Source organism: Cryptomeria japonica, chromosome 8 (genome assembly GCF_030272615.1).
Source record: "Cryptomeria japonica chromosome 8, Sugi_1.0, whole genome shotgun sequence".
Classification (NCBI taxonomy): domain Eukaryota; kingdom Viridiplantae; phylum Streptophyta; class Pinopsida; order Cupressales; family Cupressaceae; genus Cryptomeria; species Cryptomeria japonica.
In genome coordinates, this window is record NC_081412.1 from 731832226 (window position 1) to 731853743 (window position 21518).

At 33.5% G+C, this 21518-nt stretch overlaps 2 protein-coding genes across 2 annotated transcripts; both read left to right on the forward strand.

The window, feature by feature from the left end:
- Window positions 1–18029: 18029 nt before the first annotated feature.
- On the forward strand, window positions 18030–18629 carry LOC131028510 (ethylene-responsive transcription factor ERF098-like). Its single transcript, XM_057958791.1, has one exon. The coding sequence runs from the start codon at window positions 18030–18032 to the stop codon at window positions 18627–18629; it is 600 nt and encodes a 199-aa protein (XP_057814774.1).
- A 1819-nt stretch (window positions 18630–20448) lies between these two features.
- LOC131028511 (ethylene-responsive transcription factor ERF098-like) lies at window positions 20449–21075 on the forward strand. The gene has a single exon (XM_057958792.2). It carries the CDS (start codon window positions 20449–20451, stop codon window positions 21073–21075), a length of 627 nt encoding a protein of 208 aa, XP_057814775.2.
- Window positions 21076–21518: the final 443 nt, after the last annotated feature.

The following is a 21518-nucleotide window of genomic DNA, read 5'->3' on the forward strand; positions in this document are numbered from 1 at the left end:
TTTCAAATGAGACACTCAATAACCATCTTTATTTTTCATGCAAAATTCGAAAGTGTAAGTCTTTCCTTGTGATATCAAAATAACTTCATTATTTTATAAGTCGTTATCCTATTATTTCATCTTCTTCGTGGTTCAATCTCAAAGTTTCTCTCTCTATCCTCTTACTTAATTTCTAGAGGATTTTGTGATCTAATTCTATGAGTTACACTATGTTTCCCAACAAACCTTAAGAAAATATTTCATTATTTCATCTCTATTTACATGAATATGTATTAAAGCGATCTAAAATGGTTTCATATTAGGAAATCGAATATCATGATTCTAATTCCTTTATTGTATAAATCTAAACAAAATAGAACATTCTTTTATCTTTTAGATCTCTACAACAAAACAAGCTAGAATAGAGCCTACCTCCGGAATACGATCCAAGTCTATTATGATCACTGATAACTTTAAACTTTCTGCAATACGTCCAAATTCCAATGCTTTTCTCCTCTGCACTATTTTACCTCATGAGATCTCTCTTCCCTACTTACTACTCAATATTTTCATTCTCCGTTCTTTAGTTCTTTCTCTATTCTAAATGCTCTAAAATTCAACGCTAAATCTGAGATGATCATAACCAATCCTCTACGTCTGGTTGTCATACTCCTAAATCTCCAATGTCTTTTCTCTTCTACATTCCATTCTCTAATCCTTTGTTGTCTATGTCTATCCTTCTAGACTCTTCAATAACCTTCTTATTGCTCTATGCTTCTCACACCATCGCTCTTCTAATACACTATTTTATAACTTTACTATTCCTGCATCTCTTTCCTTCTCTATTCTTTTTGTTGTCTCTATCGAGCTCATACCGCTATTTATCTTACTATCCTCCTATGTTAGCTGCTATTATTTTGGTTTTGACTCAAACTTTTTAACCACCTCGGTAGCCACATCTGCTAGTCGTAATATAGTTTCAGTTTCAAATGGTTTAAAACTCATGAAGGAATGTTTACATGTCGTCCATGCACTGCAAATACCATTTTAATGATTGAGAACCTTGTTACTAATCACCCATGTCTATCTGTTCTCATCAACCGATAGTTCATTTTTAATAAAAACACCAAGTGCTTGATATTAATATTGATTCACTTATCTCGCGGTTTACTCTTAGTCGATGAAAGGTTTTAACACTATCGACCTCCTCTAATAACCCATCAGGTACCATGCAAAGTTTGAGTTTATAACAAATACTTAAGCGTTTGTTACATGCAAGTTTACCGTTATTTCTGCTAATGGTTACCTAAGTTGATTAATATCGACCTATCCTAAGTCTAGGTCTGTTGTACCCTTAGCAACCAATTTCAGTTAACATGGTTCTAAGTCGACTTCCTTATCAACGTGGTCCTACTAACATGCAAAACAGTTGTTGACTTAAGTCTAAGTCGATAAGACCCACCTGCTTTCCTTATTTTATAATTATATTAAATGATTATATTTGAGAAAATTTAAACGTAAAGATTTTAGAATACAAAAGCATAAATCACAATTTTGTATATGTATATATACATACATAATTTTAAATGATTATGTATATGTATAAATATACAATAAGAAAATAATCACATAAGAGTAATCAAATAATTACATATGAAATATATATATATATATATATGATTAAGTTCTAGTTATTGGGCTAATATGCATATAAAATATGTATAATTGTAATATAATTTTGAAAACCAATTAGTAAATATAGTTTCAATAAATTACATACTCCTATACAAGGAATGTTAAATCATAAAGACTAACTATTTTCAACTTATTAACAAATTTTCACTCTCATAGATGAATAAAACATAACATTTGTCATTACTCACAAAATTTCATTCATACTCAAAACCATGCATCAATGTAAACATAAATGTATATACATAACTTCTGTATTGTGGTATGTGAGATTCCCCTAGTCTAGAGAAGTCATAAGTTAAAAATAACTCTACCTGAGTCATGTTATCGCCTTCAACTTTGTTCACCTATCCCTACATCACTTGAACTCAATAATTCATCAGCATTGACAATCCCCAATTAAGATAATACTAGATATCGAATTACATATTGCATGAATAAAATGCATACATCATTTCCTATTATTTGTATACAACTGAATTATCATCAAAATGAATGCTCATATCTGTTTCAATTTCAATTCATAAATAAAAACCTACATTATATCTCTTACTAACATATTATCAAAAATATGGTTCGTGACAGTTTGGTAGATGGAAGGAAGCTCTTGGATGGAATGAGACATGGGAATGTGTGTTTTGCCTTAGTTCCTAAGAAGACTAAGAATTCAGAGTATGAAGAAGGAAAACCAGAGGAGATAAAGGAGTTGCTATTAGAGTATGAAGACATTATTTCAGATAATGTGCCTGATGGATTACCTTCGGTAAGAAGTATCAGTCATTGTATGGACCTAATTATAGGAGCTAGTTTTCCTAACAAAGTTGCACACCGATAGAGATCAACAGAGAATGGAGAGTTGAATAGACAACTACAGGGGTTGTTGAAGAAATGTTTGATTAGAGAAAGTACATGAGTCCTTGTGCAGTACCAGAAGTATTAGCACCTAAGAAAGAATGGAGCATGGAGGATGTGTACCGATACTAGAGAAATAAACAAGATCATAGTGAAATATCAGTTTCCATTTCCTAGGATGGATGAGATAATGGACTGTTTGAGTGAAGCCAGATACTTCACAAAGATAGAATTGAAGAGTGTATATCATTAGATTAGGATTAGAGAAGGAAATGGGTGGAAGACAACATTCAAGACAAATGAAGGACTATATGAATGGTTGGTGATGCCTTTTGGGTTAACTAATGCACCTAATACTTTCATGAGGCTAATTAATGATGTATTGAAGAGATTCTTGGGTAAGTTTTTTATTGTGTATTCAAATGATATTCTAGTTATCAGTAAGACAAAATAGGAGCATTTGTTGCATCTGAGACAAGTTTTGTAGAGGTTGAGAGAAAAGAAGCTATTGATAAATCTTAAGAAGGGTAATTTCATGAAGTAAGAGTTAGTCTATTTGGGATTTGTGATATCTGTTGATGGACTGAAGATGGACCCTGAGAAAGTGAAAGGAATTGTTGAATGGCATGCACCAGAAATAATTGGAGAGGTAAGATCATTTCATGGATTGGCTAGTTTCTACTAGAAGTCTATCAAGAATTTCAGTTTTGTTTGTAACCCTATGACTGAGACAATGAGAGGAGATAAGAAGGAATTCAAGTGGACTATAGGAGCAAACAAAAGATTTGAACTATTGAAGCAAAAAGTTACTGAGCAACCTGTGTTGGCTTTACCATATTTCAACAAAGTATTTCAAGTTCACTGTGATGCAAGTAGAACAACAATTGGACCAATCTTGAGTCAACAAGGAAGAGTTGTAGCCTATTCCAGTGAGAAGTTGAATGATGCTAGGAGGAGATATTTAGTTTATGATTAGTAATTTTATGCCATAATTCAAGCCTTGAAGAAGTGAAGACATTACTTGTTGCCTATGGAGTTTGTGTTGTATAAATATCATCAAGCCTTATAGTATTTGAACAATCAGAGTAAGTTGAATCAGAGACATGAGATGGCTAGAATTTTTGCAGAGTTACACCTTTATGTTGAAGTATAGGAGTGGGAAATCTAACAAAGTTGTTGATGCATTGAGTAGAAGGAGGAATTTATTGACAGAGATGAGAGTGACAGTATTAGGATTTGAGGAATTGAAGACCTTGTATGATGATGACTCGGATTTTGCAAAACCTTGGAAAGAATGTAAAGAACTATTTATGGTGGATAGGAGTAAATGATTGGACTATTTCATTCAAGAAGGGATGTTATTTAGAGGAGTTCAATTGTGTCTACCTAAAACTTTTATGAGGGAGAATTCGATAAAGGAGAAACATAGTGGAGGATCAGCTGGACACTTTGGTGTTGACAAAACAATGGCATTGGTGATTGAGCGTTACTTTTGGCCCCAAATTCACAAGGATGTTAAGAAATTTGTGTAGAGTTTTAGAGTTTGTCAATTCGCAACAGGGTGTAGTCAAAATTTGGGATTGTACAAACCTTTGATAGTACCAAAAAGACCTTGGGAAGACATAAGCATGGATTTCATACTTGGATTGCCTAAAACAAAGAGAGGGAATGATTCTATATTTGTAGTGGTGGATATATTCTCTAAGATGACTCATTTCATACCTTGTAGGAAGACATCAAATGTAGTACATGTAGCAGACCTATTTTTCAAGGAAGTGGTGAGATTGCATGGATTACCTAGAAGCATAGTTTCAGACAGAGATACTAACTTTGTTTGTTATTTTTGGAGGACACTTTGGAAGAAGATAAAAACGGATTTAAAATTCAGTTCTACTTTTCATCCACAAATTGATGGATAGACAGAGGTAGTTAACCAAAGCTTGGGAAACTTATTGAGATGTTTAGTGGGAGACAAAACCAGAAGTTGGGATTTGACTTTAGCACAAGAAAAGTTTGCCTACAATAACTTAGCGAACAGGAGTACCAGAAGAGCACTTTTTTGATATTTTTACCAAAGCACACCCTAGGGGTATATCAAAGTTGAGAGATGTCAGCAATGAAGACTGGAGAAGTTCAGAAGCAGAAGACTTTGCAGACCAAATCATAGCCTTTCATAATCAGGTTAAATAACATTTGGAAGACATGAACAACAAGTATAAGGAGAAATAAGATGAGAAGAGGAGACATAGGGAATTTGAATTTGGTGATGAAGTGAAGGTATTTGATAAAAGAGAGATTCTTGGTTATAAATTATAATAAATTGGGGATGAAGTTTGGACCTTGTAAGATCTTGAGGAAATTCAGTTTTGGAAACACATATGAAGTGGAGATACCAGATGACTTGAGTATTTCACCTATATTCAACATTGCAGACCTACATCAGTATCATGATTCAGAATTGAGTAAGGACAGTATTGCAGACTCGGAGAAATAGTTGCCCTGGAAGGAACCAAATCAGATTGAAGACATTTTGGACAATAGGATTGGGCGTAGTACCCGGAGCAGTTAGTATAAAGAGTATATTGTGAAGTGGAAAGGCAGACCAACTGAAGATTCATCTTGGACTTCTCAGGAAGAGGTAGACCAACTTGGTTTTACTCTGACCCCTGCAAAGTGAGAGACTCACTTTTTCAACAACCCCGAATGTCCGATGAAAGAGAATCCCCAGTTCTTGGAAATCTTGCATCAATCAAAAATTTTTTTTTTTGTTTTCTTTCTTGTTTTGCAATTTCAGCATTTCTTTTTTTTTGTTACTGGATTTGGCTCACTGGAACCCATGGATTTGGATTTTACTTCAAGACTTTATCATCTTCCTTATTCCCAGACCATAGAGCATTTGGATCATTTTTGGCAAGAGATCGCTATCAATTTCCAGGATGGTTTCTCTGTTACCGGTTGCTTGTTTGTAACTGGTTACTTGTACCTATTTGATCTACCAGATCCCTTCCATAGCTTGTAGAGCTTTGAGCATTGATTTCGATGTTCCTTGGCGTTTGGTCGACCTTCCCTTTGAACTGCACTTCATCCTCTAGATTTTCCAGAAGGATTTCTTTGGCAGAGGCCGACCGGATCCCCTTGGATTATATAAATAATTTTAATAGATCATTTGAATGCAATGGAAGGTGGTAGAACGAACATAGAAGAAAGATCTATAGCTTTGAGGTCCTTGTTGTGACATGTTTGTACTTTGAGCATGTTTTAGTAGACCTGTGAGTCAGTTTATGTAACCCGATTGTTACTGGTTGATTGTATTCAGTTTTCATGATATAATTTCATATGATCTGCATTGCCTCCATCATATCTTTGTGTTACCATTGTTTTTACTCTTACGGACCAGTCCAGACTTATCTCTTTGAGGTCCCTTCTCACTGGTGACTACACCAGAAGGAGAAGCTTGTTGTAATCCTTCTCGTGTCCTACCAAATACACACTTTAGCAAAGGCCAAAATGAACAATCCAACAATAGAGAATATAGATGAAGTGGGGATAATAGTGTGACCATAACTAACTCTTGAGTTTTGTCTAAAGAACGTTTGTTATACAATAACATACTTATATTCCTAGAGTCAATTACTAATCCTTGAATCAAAGTTAAGAATTTGTAGTCTGTTTAGAGAATTTATAAAATGTAATAAGCATTTGTTATTGTAGATAATACACTCGTTATCCTTATAAAAGATCAAGGAAATAGAGGAATTAGTGGTCCTTCTATTTCTTATGACAATTGCAATCTTTGAAATATTTTTTATTTTTCAAGAATTGCTAAAAATTTTATAAAATAATTTAAATAACTCAACTTAAAAATAATATACAATGATTTTATCATTATTTTGATTTCCAAAAGTTTAACTAATTAAAAAATAATTACCTAAAGTGATTCAAGTATCTCTTACATAAGATGGTGGAAATGATATTTAAGTGAACTTAGAAATTAATTTAAATGTTTTTCTCTTTGGCTACAAATCGTCATTGGTCAGGAGATTATACAAGAGACACAGGCCATGTGTTCATGAATCTGCCTGCCCTGATCAGAGACAAAATGAGAATAGTGATGAAATGGATAAGATGACATTAAAGAGGCCGTGTTGGAATTGGAGGTTCTTAGTGTGGATTATTTGGACGATCTTCTGGTTGCACATCCATCTCAGAACAGTTTACCTTGATTCTCAGACTTGTGACCTGATTACGGACATTATTACCTGCTTTTTCTTTCAGGAAAATATTTCCTTATTGGCTATGTATCTGGAGATTTAATTACTCTCGCGTTTAATATAAGGTTACTAGTACTATGGACCACCATTGGCATGATGTAGTCGATTCAGAAGAAATTAATTAATAATAACGACCAAGTGGCCATCCGGTTCTGGCTAGGCATGGGCCACTACATCTATGAAAATTGATAGATTTAGCATAATTTTAGTTGTCATGTCAATCGAGAATGCTCAAACTTCTATTATTCAATGAATTGATTACCATATTAAGCAAGTCAATACATACCATTGCTGTCCAGATCGACTTCCTAATATGAGTGGGGATCACTAATTAGATTATTAGGGGATCAATGATTGTGTGTATAGGAAGAAATCGAACGATTTTATTTGTATTGAAAGAAGTTGTAATGGTTATGTTGATTGTAATTTACTTAATGTGTCATATAAATTTGACAAAATTAATAAATGTTTCTTAAAATATTTTAGCAACGGTTGGATTTTTAGATCACATGAATGAATATTCAAACATTGAGCATTATTTTATTCATCATCTTGAGCGATAAGACACATGCCTCTATTATTTAACACAATAATTATCAGATAAACGCACACCCTTGTTGTGAAGATCAACTTACTAGATATAAGTGGGGATAAATTGTTGACTTGTTAAATAATTAGGGGATCAATAATTAAGTGCATGGGAGGAAATCAAACAATTTTTTAATTTAATTATATATAATTTTGGGGTTGAACTTTATTATTGTTTTTAGGTTACCATGTGTGAAGAAATAATGAAGCTCTAAATTTAATTTTCTTATGTTATTGTTAGAGAAAAACTGTATAAGTGGTAATAATAAAATTTATTTTATAATAACAAATTTTAATATAAATAAGATTGAAATAAAATGCACTGTATTAATTTTATTTTTAATTTCAATTTGTTATGTTACGTATGTATGTATGTATGAGAAATTGTTGATGTGTCACACATTATTGTTGCATATGATTTATTTAATATAAAGGAATTGATTGATGGATAGTAGGGATTTACCCAAACTTTCAATGATGGTAGGAAGGAAAAACTTGTTGGTTATATACCATGTTCCAATCCTTCTCATGTATTGCCAAATACACACTCAAGCAAATGCCAAAATGAATGCTTCAATAATGAAGAATATAGATGATAGATGAAGTGGGGATACTAGTCTGACCATAACAAAATCTTGATTTTTCTCTAAAGAACATTTGTTATAGAATAACATACTTATATTCCTAAAGTCAATTACTAATCCTTGAATCAAAGTTAAGAATTTGTAGTTTACCTAGAGAGTTTATAAAATTTAATGAGCATTCCTCATTGTAGATAATACATAAATGTTATCTTTATAAAAGATCAAGGAAAGAGAGAAAAAGGCAGTCCTTCTATTTCTTGTGGCAATTGCAATCTTTGAGATATTTATATTTTTCAAGAGTTAGTAAAATTTTGATAAAATGCAACTATGAAATCTTCAAAATTGGTATATATTCAAGTGATCATAGTACCATGTATTATTCATTTCAAATTTCAAATAAAAACAAAAAATGACATAAATTTATTTTACTTCAAAAATATCTACACAAACATTCTAATAAAAATAATAATTAAATATCATATATTTAAAAGATATATATTTTTTTTAAAAATAGACAATAAAAATGAATATAATACATTCCATTTCAACCCAATGTACATTAAATTCTTCTATTAGAAAACAAATTTTAATATTATAAGTGCACATATTTTTCTTTATTCAACCTTATTATTTTTTCACACATGTTAACCTAAAAACAATAATAAAGTTCTAGTGCCAAATTATATAAATAAAATTTAAAAAATGGTTTAGTTTCTCCCATACTCACAATTATCATTCCCTTAATTTATTTAGGCAACAATTAATCTCCTTTATTTTTGAGTTTTCACAAAGTGCATTATCTAGCTCATGTTCATGTAGAGTGTGATACAAAACCAATGGGCAGGTTTGCGAGACATAGAAGTTGAACAATCGAACCTAGAGACTTTCCTACAAGAGCTTGAAGGAGATAGGATAGCTCTGTTGCAGGAAATAATTCTTCATTGTGGCCTGCCTTTTGCATCTAGTTTTTTGACTGTCATGCCTAGTGTAGATTTAATTATTGCATGCTCTGAAAGATACAACCCAAATACACAAGAAATCTGAGCAGATGGGGGTAAGGTTGTAGCATGGATCAATGTTGAAAGTGTCTCTCATGCTTTATGCCTTCCTGAGAGGAAACCCTCTGAAGACATGTCCATTCTAGCTAGTGAAGAGTATTTCAAAGTGCATGGAGACTTGTGTTTGAACTACATTGCCAAAAATTGGTTGAAGTCTGAAAAAGGAGGTAAGTCTCAATCGCTCGCAAAATTGAAAATAATGCATTTTAAGGATGAAGTTGCAGAGATTATAGTCCTTCTACACTGTGTTATAGAGAGTGCTTGCTTTGATTCTTTTGAATTCTAGATGTGCCATTTTATCTTGGTAATTTGTGCTCCCGGGAGTTTTATTGACTAGGATACCATCATTACCTATCATTTGCATGAACAATTATGGAATTTCCACCAGTCCTTTGCCTTTCTTATGTGTTTGTACTTGATCTTCATACTAAATAGTCAAGAGTCTGCTTGGTCGGGGTTGGAATTGCATCATCCTCTCCCTGCATTTGCACCCATCTATCAAAAATCCCCCTAGGTCACCATGTGTAAGGGTATGCAGGCTTTCTCCTATGTCAATGATGTATTCTTGATGGATATGGTTAGAAAACTAGAAGGAAACCCTGGTTTATGGATTTCCCATGACTTTGCAACCTTTGTGATGAAGTTTGGAAGTTTCTTCACCCAATTCGACAGGCTCACATACCTTAGGATTGGGGGTTTTGAAAAAGCCACGTTGAAATTTCCTTAGTTTCCATCTGATTATATTGTTTTCTTGGAGGTTTTCCACAAGACGGTTGTCCTAAATGTTAAATATCTAAATATGGGAAAGAAAGGATACTCCTTCACATTGTCTACATTTCATTTCTCTTGCAAAACAAATGGCATTGCTAAGGCCATGGAAACATTTCTAGAGAAGTTTCATTTTCAATCCACGTCGTCTAGAAATGGTTTTGATAGCAAGGGATATAATGGGCACACTTTGTATGGAGCCAAAGGCCATATCCACCGACCTGAACTCAAGGATTTCTAGGAAGATTGTTTGGATGATGTTGAAGTGTTCAAAAGAAGTTTCATGAGAATTTCCTTGCAGAAAATTCATACTCTTGGCATTTCATTTAATATTCTTGATGATCTTATTGAAGATGAGGTCATTTTGGACCCAGAGTGTCATACTCTTGTCAATGGGGCCCCCACAAAAGTTGATTGGTCCAAAGAGGAGGTCTCGGACCTAATGGTTCATACCACTCTGGTATTGAGAAGAACGCCTAACTAGTTAAATGGCAAGTAGAAACAACATGTCAGCTCCTCACAAAGCCAAAGGTCATCATCCCATAAACAGAAAGGAGTAGTTTCTTCTTCCCTTGTTCCAACATCTACAGCCAAATCTACAAATAGGTTACCAACTCGAGGTTCTCAGCCAGGCAACGATGGGAAGAAGCCTAAAGAGATTGTTGCTAGGCTAAAATCAACCTATGAGCAAGATGAAAGAGTTATACTACCCAAAGGGAAGTATCCTCTTGCTGATTCTGAAGGTATTTACTAGCAGACAATTAATGATCATTCTTTCTCGGATTTGCTTGAAATTCCCTTTTCTCTTGTGCAATATCCCCCCAACACTACTAATAAAGAATCAAGAGTTGAAACAACCTATTCGACATGGTTGAAGAAGGCGGTAGAGAAGAAAAGGAAAGTGTCCACTCATGTTTCTAGTGTGATAGATACAGTTGCACTGTTGTTACAGAGCTCTCGTAAGCCTAAAAAGGCTAAGTGAATGTCTCAAATCATTGTCGATCATGTATCTGGTCACCAAGAATAAATAAGATTGAAATAAAATGTATTGTATTAATTTTATTTTATATTCATTTTTTTATATGTTATATATGTATGCATGCATGCATGAGAAATTGTTGATGTCATATATATAATATGAGTTTATGTTTTGATAATAAAAAGCATTGATGAGGAGCAATATTGTTGCATATGATTTACTGAATATGAACGGGTTGATTGATGGATAGTAGAGATTTACCCAAACTTCCAATGATGGTAGGAAGGAGAAGCTTGTTGGTTACACACCATGTTCCAATCCTTCTCATGTCTTGCCAAATAAACACTCTAGCAAGGGTCAAAATGAATGCTTCAATAATGGAAAATCTAGATGAATTGGGGATAACAGCGTGACCATAACAAACTCTTGAGTTTTCTCTGAAGAAATTTTTTTATACGATAACATACTTATATTCAAATTTGTAGTATATCTAGAGAGTATATAAAATGTATTGAGTATACCTCAATGTAGATAGTACATCTCTTATACTTTTAAAAGATTAAGGAAAGAGAGAAAAAGGTGGCCCTTCCATTTCTTGTGGTAGTTGCAATCTTTGGACTATTTATATTTTTCAAGAGTTGGTAAAACTTTGATAAAATAATTTCAATAATTTAATTTAACAATAATATACAATGATTTTATTTTTAATTTCAATTTTCAATAATTCAACTAATTATAAACGAATTAATTACTTAAAGTGAGTCAAGTATCTCTTACATAAGATGGTGGAAATGAAACCTAAGTTCTTAGTAATGAATTTAAATTTGTCTTTCTCTTAAATTGTAAAAAAATACATTCTTCAAAATAATAATAAAATTATATGTACTACCTAATACAAAATTTATAGAATAATAGGTAATGATCTACTATTACTGAGTTCAATGTCGATGATTGGGTGTAATATATATTCAAACATAGTACAAATATTGATGATTCAGACGAACCAGAGTGGCGACATTAAGGAGGGCGTGTTAGAATTGGAGGTTCTTAGTGTGGACTACTTGGAGGATCTGCTGGTTGCACATCCATCTCAGAACTGTTTACCTCCATTCTATCACTTGTGAGCTGATTACGGACATTATTAACTGTTTCTTCTGAAAATGTTTCCCTTTTGCTATGTATGTGAATGTTTTATTACTCTCCCATTTCTTATAACATTGCCTGTACTTTGGACCACCATTGGCATACTATTGTCGGTCCAATAAATTGATTAATAATTACGGCCACACAGGTATCAAGTTCTGGATAGGCATTGCTCACTACACATATAGTATGATTTTATTCATTATGCCAGGCGATAAGACACATGCCTCTATTATTCAATGCATATTACTTACCATAAAAAGCGATTCAATGAACTATGGTTTTAATTCACTGAATAAATTATTAGGGGAACAATAATTGTGTGCATGGGAGGAAATTAAACGAGTTTTATATACTGTTAGTGGGTATAACTTTATTTCTCTTTTATTATTGTTTTCGACTAACTATTTGTGAAGAAATAGTACGGCTCCAACTCTAAATTTTTTTTAAGAAAATAACTGTAGTGGTAGTGGTGATGATAAAATTTGTTGTATAATAGAAAAATCAAATATGAGAGAGTATTTTTATTTTGTTTATTATTTTTATTTTGTTTAATTATTTTTAATTTGTAATATCGGTTACATTTTTTTAATAAGATTGTTTGTGAATATATGTTCTTTGAAATAAAATAAAATATACATGAAATTGTTGATGTGATGGTATATATAGCTTTTATTTATATTTGATGCATGAAAAGAATCAGCATTTGTTATGTGAATGTTTGTTTTATCTTTCAAATTTCAAATAAATGGCATTATGGCGATTATTTCAATACATTTCTATTTAAAAGATTTAATAGGTGTTTCTGTTGATATTTAACTAAGCACAAGCAATAAATGACTCTAGTAAGAGGTTATTCTTGTTGAGTAGGGAATGTATATTATTGTTTTTGAAGAAATTTTGTAAAGTATATGATTATTTATGGTATCCACTGTTAAAGTTGAACTCACAAAAAAGTAATATATGATCACTGAGTTGTAGCTCAAGTAATGTACTCAACCAATAATATCTATATTATTCTCAATACTTATCAGTTGATTATTTCTTTGGGAAAATATATTTTACATAGTTTAATACAAAGGAGTATGTAGATTCATTCCAAAGATCTTATAGATTGATGAATAATCTAGAGAGAACCCACTTTGTTCTTGACCTACCCAGACAGAACCCACTTTGTTCTTGTGAGATTACAACTCTCAAAATTTTCTTCATTCTATTTTATATTATGTTGGTAATTATTTTGTATATCGTATTGCATAGGCAATAGGCCTAAAGTCGCATAGTATATGAATCTATTTTCATGGGGATGAAGGAAAGGAATGCATGATTTATGTCCCCCAATATTGTCATTTTCTTCATAGATTCCTCAATAGCATTAGTCAAGTTGACGCATACAATCTCCCAAAAGTTCTAAAAAAAGCTTGCCAGAAAGTCATCCAAGCTAGGAGTTTTTTCAAGGTTGAGTTGAAATGTCACTATTCTAACCTCCTTCATTGTGATTTCTTTTAGTAAAGCATCATTTTTCTCATTGTTTATTAGTGGGAGGATAGCGCTAAGCATAGCATCCCTCTCATCTCTATGCTCTTGAACATCCCTATTTATTATTGCCTCGAAGAAACTAATTCCTTCCCTATTGACTTCCTCCATGGATTGCACCATCATTCCATCATCCTTCCTTAAAACAACTATTATTTTCCTAATTGAATTTGCAATGACTAGTCTATGAAAAAATAAATTATTTTTGTCCCCTTCCTTCAATCTGGTTTCCCTTGACTTTTGTCTCCAATAGCATTCTTCGCTAGCAAGTAATTATGATAGGTCCTCTTTTAGTGATTTCTCTATTTCATAGTCATCCACACTCATTCCTATTTCTATTATAATTTAATTGAATGCAGTCATACCCTTTTCAACTCTCTCCTTTTCTATGAATATGTTTTTGAATTGTTCCTTGTTCCACACCTACAGTTATTTTTTATGTAGTTTAATTTATTATTTATTTGATAAAGCTTTGAGTGGTTTTTGATATTAATTTCTTACCACTAGCATGCAATGAGGTTTTCCCCTTGGTCACACGTTTTTGAATTTGAATGGGCTTCCTATAGGGGGTTCCTTAGTCCTAATAACGAGCTAGATGAGAAAGTGATCCTATCCATGATAGGGAAAAATTATGGCTTCTTACATATCCACTTGATTATCCCATTCCCCTACCAATAGGAATCTAACTAGCCTCTTAGAATTGCTCATGAATCCCTTCCTTCAGTTAGTCCATGTAAAGATGACATTTTTTGCTTATATGTCTCTAATTTTGTTGTGGTCCACAAATGCTTGTAAGTCCTGCTAGATTATTCTAATATTAGTGAGGCAACCCCATTTTTGCATATTAGTCAAGGTGGCAGTGAAGTCCCCTCCAATAATTCATCTCTCGTCTCTATAGTTTAACAACTTATTGGATAGTTGTGTCCATAGCTCCCTTTTTCCTATGGTTGATATCAGTCCATACACATTGATGATGAAAAAGCTCTTAGTCTGTTGCAAGAGTTTGCATCTTATCATAATCTATTTTTGGTTATCTTCTTCAACTACTCCCTCAATTGTAACGGGATTCCAGATTATCCCCTAGCCACCTAATGCCCTCATAGATCCTACAAATTATACTTTCAATTGTTTCTAGTTGATTTGTCTTTTGATACTTTCCTCATTACTCCATTTAGTCTCCTAGAGTAAAACTAAGTTTTATTTTGTCCAGTCAATATCGCACTTGACTATGCACCATTTGTTAGGGGCATTAATGCCATGTTAGGGGCCTCATTTCCCCTTGGGAATGAGGATCTCCTTCCCTGATCTCAATTTCCTTTTCCCCTTAGCATTGGCAATAATCTCTAGTTTTGGCTTGCTCATTTTCAGTCCTGACTTTCCTTTTTGTTTGATGTTTGGTTTTTTTACTTCTATTGGGTTTGTTCTAGCATTATTTTCTCTAATATTTCTCCCTTCTCTTCCTCCCATCCTCTCTCCTCTTCCAACTTTGTCTCATCCTCCCTTTCATCCTCAAAATTCGGGACCATTGCTTCTTCTAGGAGTTCATTATTTGTGAGGCCTTCAAATTCCTATTCTTGCTCTAACTCTTCTTTCTTCTTGTCTACTTTTGAGGGCCTAGAATTCTTTGTAACTGTCTCTACATTCTTGTTTGTAGTCCTCTCAATAGGTTTTGGAGTTTCCATAGTCTTTCCTTATGGTTCCACCAGATTCTAGTATAGTAGCCCTCCACTATACTGATGTCTAAATTATTGTCCCTTATTTGATTTTCCTCTATATCTTCTTGTGGGATGAGAAAAATTAGGGTTTCTACTCCCTCATTTGTCTCTTTCCTCTAGTCAAGCATGGACTAGATCTCCCTCCCTCTTAGCTGACCTAGGTCATTTCTTGATGATGATTCCCTAGATGATAATATTGTCGGTGTTTGTCTTCTTGTACATCTTTGTTGGCTATTATAGAACTCAACACTCCATCTAGTCATGCCCTATGGATTTGATTTTGGGGCATAGGATTAGGTTGTCCTCCCTCTCTACCTTCTGTCTCCAAACACCCCATCTAGTGTGTATTTCAATTTATTGTTTAATTAAGGGATGTGGAATTAGGTTTGCATATGTGTCAAAGTACCTATCTTCTAGCTTCTTATCCACTTGGATGAGTGGGCCTATATTTTATTCAATCTCTTTCTAGATTTTTTCTTCCTAGTATTCTACTAGGAGGTTGTAAAGATGGATCCAAACTGGTCTTGCTTTCACCTTTTGCTTCCATGGATCAAAATTAGGTATCCAATCTTTGATGTGTATCTATGTTCCATCCAAGATGTAGGGCCAATGAATTAATATGATCCATCTATCTCTTTCTGATGGAAATTTTGCTAGATAGAATCCATTGGGTAGGGCTTTCAGATGTATATTGGTGATCTTGTGTTTGTTTCACCAACTCCTCATCTTCGGGTATGCTAGCCAACCATCCCCTCTTTTTATGAAAAGCCTAACTTCCTTTGTCCTTGCTTTTGAATTTTCTACTTGAGTATGCTCTGAAAAATTTGAAACACATTTTCTAAGGGGTTTTTTTAGGTCTTGGGACTCACCTTTGTGATGTGCCATATTTGTTTATGATGCCATCTCTGAGTGCAACACTCCTTTGCCTTTCCATAGCCTTCTTGTTCTTATTCCATTTACCTTTCGTTTGATGTGTGGTTCCTTTGTCAAGCAGTTCCATGAGTAGTCAATATTTGTTTGCACTTTTTTCCAAAACCATCCATACCTACGATTCTCCATCTTGCCTTTGTATTTAGGGTTCCATATTTGCCAATTTTTAGCATATCCTTCATTTGCCCTAGGTTCTGCCTTGTTTATCCCCTACTCCTAGTTTCTTCCTTACTAGTCCCTTGTAGGGTTGTTGATCCATTTGGTATTGCAGTTCCTTCTATCTTTACCTCATTTTCTTGTTTTTTCCACTCCATTCCTCTCCACAGGTTGGTGAAATCTTGGCTTTGGAATTGGGAGATCTTCGTCCACCTATTTTAACCACCAACTAGGCCACCTACCCATATTCAAGGGTCTATTTTTCCACCCAAAATGAATTTTGTTTGCTCTTATAAGTATTGTCACAATTTCATCTAGCTTTCGGTGGAATTGTTGATCTCTATAGAATTCCATTCCTTCACCCACTCTACTTTTTTTTTATATATTATTTATTATTAGAAAAGTATTTAATATTATATAAGTTATAAATTATGTTAACATTCTTATTTGAAATACCTATTTAAGATCTAATTTTAAATCATTGATCAGCCCAACATTTGATCCAATAATGAGTAAATCATCTACATAGAATACAACAAGAATAATCTCATCTTGAATTTTTTTCATATAAATATTTGAATCTGATTTACATCTTTTAAATTCATATATGTCTTCTCATTGGATCTCGTGACACTTATTCAAGACAATAAAGTAGCAATATTAAGTTATTTATGATCTACAAAATTTGTACCTACCTACCTATCTATCTATCTATCTATCGATCTATATATCTACAAAATTTCCATTAGAAAGAGATAGATGGATCATATTAAATCATTGCCCCTACATCTTGGATGGAACATAGATACACATGAAATATTGGATACCTAATTTTGATCCATGGAAACAAAAGGTGGAAGTAAGACTAGTTTGGATCCATCTTTACAACCTCCTAGTAGAATACTAGGGAGAAAAAATCTAGAAAGAGATTGAACAAAATATAGGCCCACTCATCCAAGTGGATAAGAAGCTGGAAGATAGGTACTTTGACACATATGCAAACCTAATTCCATATCCCTTAATTCTGCAATAAATTGAAATACACACTAGATGGGGTGTTTGGAGACAAAAGATAGAGAGGGAAGACAACCTAATCCTATGCCCCAAAATCAAATCCATAGGGCATGACTAGATGGAGTGTTGAGTTCTGTAATAGCCAACAAAGATGTACAAGAAGACAAGCATCGACAAGAAAAGAAGAGGAATATATTATCATCCAGGGAATCATCATCAAGAAATGACCTATTTCAGATAAGAGGGAGTCAGATTTGGTCCATGCTTGACTAGAGGAAAGAGACAAATGAGGGAGTAGAAACCCTAATTTTTCTCATCCCACAAGAAGATATAGAGGACAATCAAATAAGAGACAATAATTTAGACATCACTATAGTGGAGGGCTACTCTACTAGAATCTGGTGGAACCATAAGGAAAGACCATGGAAAATATCACCGAAGACTTATACTTTAAGAATGTATAATAGTTTTAACTATATTTGTTCTAATGTCAGAAGAAAATATTTATTCATAATCAACACTCTTTTTGAAATATATTTATTCATACTGAACATCTATGTGTGTCTTTCAAAAGCAGCAAGGACTAACCAATAACATTAAACAAGTTCGAGCTCAAATTTCCATCTTTAGACAAAACAAAGTACGGTGTCAACGTCATAGCTGCTGACGTATTGGTAGTGACATGGAAGATGCCTTCGATATCTGATTTATACAAAGTTGGGAAGCAATGGAGTTATAGCTGTAAGCTCTGATTTGAAAGCATTATGAGAACTTTAAGCTCTGGTGAGAAAAATGAAAAATCACAAGGAAAAAAGCAGAAGACGCACGGCAAGGAGAAGCGGATGATGGAGAAGAAGTACAGAGGAGTGAGGAGACGGCCATGGGGAAAATACGCAGCAGAAATCAGGGACTCAAATAGGAATGGTGTCAGAGTGTGGCTTGGAACATTTAACTCTGCAGAAGAAGCAGCCATGGCTTATGACCAAGCTGCCTTCAATATGAGAGGCTCTCGGGCCATTCTCAACTTCCCTAATCATTTTGTGCCCACATCACCCAAAGAAACCGTAAGCCCTGATGAGTGTCATGAAATATGGATCTCATCATCCTCTGGTGAAGACATTTTCAGTGCCAAGTCATCGTCATTGGGCAGGAGATCATACAAGAGACACAGGCCAAGTTTCCATGAATTGGCCAGCTCAGATCAGAGCCAAAATGAGAATAGTGATGAATTGAATAAGATGAACCAGAGTGGTGACATTAAAGAGGGCGTGATAGAATTGGAGGTTCTTAGTGTGGATTACTTGGAGGATCTGCTGATAGCATATCAATCTGAGAACAGTTTACCTTCATTCTCAGACATGTAAATTTATCACAGAGATTATTACCTTTTTGTTCCCTTTTGCTATGTATTTGGAGGTTTTATTACTCTCCCATTTCATATAGGTTGCGTGTACTTTGGACCGCCATTGGCGTCGTATTGTCTGTCCGGAATAAATTGATTAATAATTACGGCCACACAGGTATCCAGGTCTGGATAGGCATTGCCCACTACATCTACGAAAATCTACAAATTTAGTATGATTTTATTCATTATGTCAGGCGATAAGGCACATGCCTCTTTTATTCAATGCATTACTGCCCATAAAAAGCAAGTCAATGCTTCGTGTCAGGCGGGGATTCACTTTTCATTGAATAAATTATTAGGGCAACAATAATTGTGTGCATGGGAGGAAATTAAACGATTTTTTAAATGTTTTTAAATAATGTTGGGGGAATAATTTTATTTCTCTTTTATTATTGTTTTCCACTCACCATGTGAGAAGAATTAGTACGGTTTTTACTCAATTTATTTATGAACGTTCAATGAATGTATGAATGATTTTCTTTTTATGTATACTTAAATCTAGATGGTGGTTTGATTACAAAACAATATCTAGTCTATAATGAGTCTAATAAACAAAGTTTCCAACAAGTTGGCTATATAAAGTGGTATAACACTGTTAGAAGTATATTCTTTAATAAGTATCATTCTAGATTGAAAGGGATCAAAGTAGTTTTTGCATTCAAGCATTTTAATTTTTTTAAATATTCAAATCATATTTTGATTGTAAAATGAACAATCCATGCAACCAAGAAAATACTTTATCTCACCCAAATCATTATTTCAAATGCCTATTTAAAATCTAAATTTGAATCATTGATTTCATAGAAGTTTGAAGCTAAGTAAAATTATAATTTATTTAATTTAATCCTTTATTGTAAAATAATTTTTATTTTGATACAGACACATACATATATACATATACACATACATACATACATACATACATACATACACACACACACACACAAACACACACACACACATATATATATAGACACACACATATAGATATATAAAAAATTTATTTTTTTATTTAAAACAATCAATATTATATATATAAAAAAAAAAAATCTTCATAGAAAAACATAATGCACAATATGTAAGCATTAATTTAATTTTTGCAATCAAATCATCATACATAATTGAAATTAATTTTGGCAACAACATTTATTTTATTTTATTTAATCATATATATATATAAACATAATGGATAATATATAAACATTAATTTAATTTTTATAATCAAATCATCATAATATGCAATCATTGAAAAATAAATATTAAATCTAATAATAAGTATATCATCTGCATGAAATATAAGAATCTTGAACTTTCTTCATATAAACATTTGGATTTGATTTACATCATTTAAATCGACAGAATTAAAATGCATGGAAGTCTTCTCATTCCATGCTCATGCCACTCGCTTAAGACCGTAAAGTGGCTTTCTTATTTGCTAAGAAGATTAACATATTTTGAAGACCTGTAGCCAAAGAGAGAATTATTTTAACTATATTCATTTTGATGACACGAGAAAATAGTTATTCATTATCAACTCTCTCTTTTGAGAAAATATTTATTCATAGTCAACACGTATGTGTCTCCTTCCAAAACAACAAGGACAAAGTAACAACATTAAACAAGCTTTGAGCAGAAAAATAAGAAGCGTGAAGAGGCGAGCTTATCTGGGTAGTTGCATGCAGCTCAAATGCTTAATCCGTATTCTTTGCTAAATTTTCTATTTTAGACAAAACAATGTACGGTGTGAACATGGAAGATGCCTTCCATGTCTGATGTCCATGGCTCTGAAAGCCAGAGCACCCATTATGACAACTGTAAACTCTGATGAGAAAAATGAAAAATCACAGCGAAAAAAGCAGAAGCAGCCCGGCAAGCAGAAGTGTGTGATGGAGAGGAAGTACAGAGGAGTGAGGAGACGGCCATGGGGAAAATATGCAGCAGAGATCAGGGACTCAAATAGGAATGGTGTCAGAGTGTGGCTTGGGACATTTAACTCTGCAGAAGAAGCAGCCATGGCTTATGACAAAGCTGCCTTCAATATGAGAGGCTCTCGGGCTATTCTCAACTTCCCTAATCAATTTGTCTGCAGATCATCCGAAGAAACAGGAAGCCCCAATGAATGTTCTGAAATATGTATCTCATCATCTTGTCTTGAAGAAAGTTTCAGTGCCAACTCATCGTCATTGGGCAGGAGATCATACGAGAGACAGAGTTCAAGTGTCAATGAATCGGGCAGCTCAGATCAGAGCCAAAATGAGAATAGTGATGAATTGAATAAGATGAACCAGAGTGGTGACATTAAAGAGGGCGTGATAGAATTGGAGGTTCTTAGTGTGGATTACTTGGAGGATCTGCTGATAGCATACACATCTGAGAACAGTTTACCTGTATTCTCAGACTTGTGAGCTGATCACAGAGATTATTACCTGTTTCTTAGGAAAATCTCACTTTTTGGCTATGTATTATTACTCTCCCATTAATTATAAAATTGCTTGTACTTTGGACCACCATTGGCATCTTATTGTTGGTCCATAATAAGTTGATTAATAATTAAGGCCAAACAGGTATCCAAATTCTAGATAGGCATTGACCACTACATATACATTTAGTCTGATTTTGCTCATTGTTTCAGGCGATAAGGCACATGCCTCTTTTATTCAATGCATTACTTACCATAAAGAGCAAGTAAATGGAATTGTCGTCTTCAGCTCGGATTCCCTGTTCACTGAATAAATTATTAGGGGATAAATAATTGTGTGCATGGGAGGAACCTTAAATGCTTTTTTTAATGTTTTGATATAATGTTGGGTATATAACTTTATTTCTCTTTTATTGTTGTTTTCAAGTG

Excerpts from the sequence above, each read along its gene's own strand:
- LOC131028510 (XM_057958791.1), top strand. The coding sequence starts at position 18,030 with ATGAGAACTTTAAGCTCTGGTGAGAAAAATGAAAAATCACAAGGAAAA.
- LOC131028511 (XM_057958792.2), top strand. The coding sequence starts at position 20,449 with ATGGCTCTGAAAGCCAGAGCACCCATTATGACAACTGTAAACTCTGAT.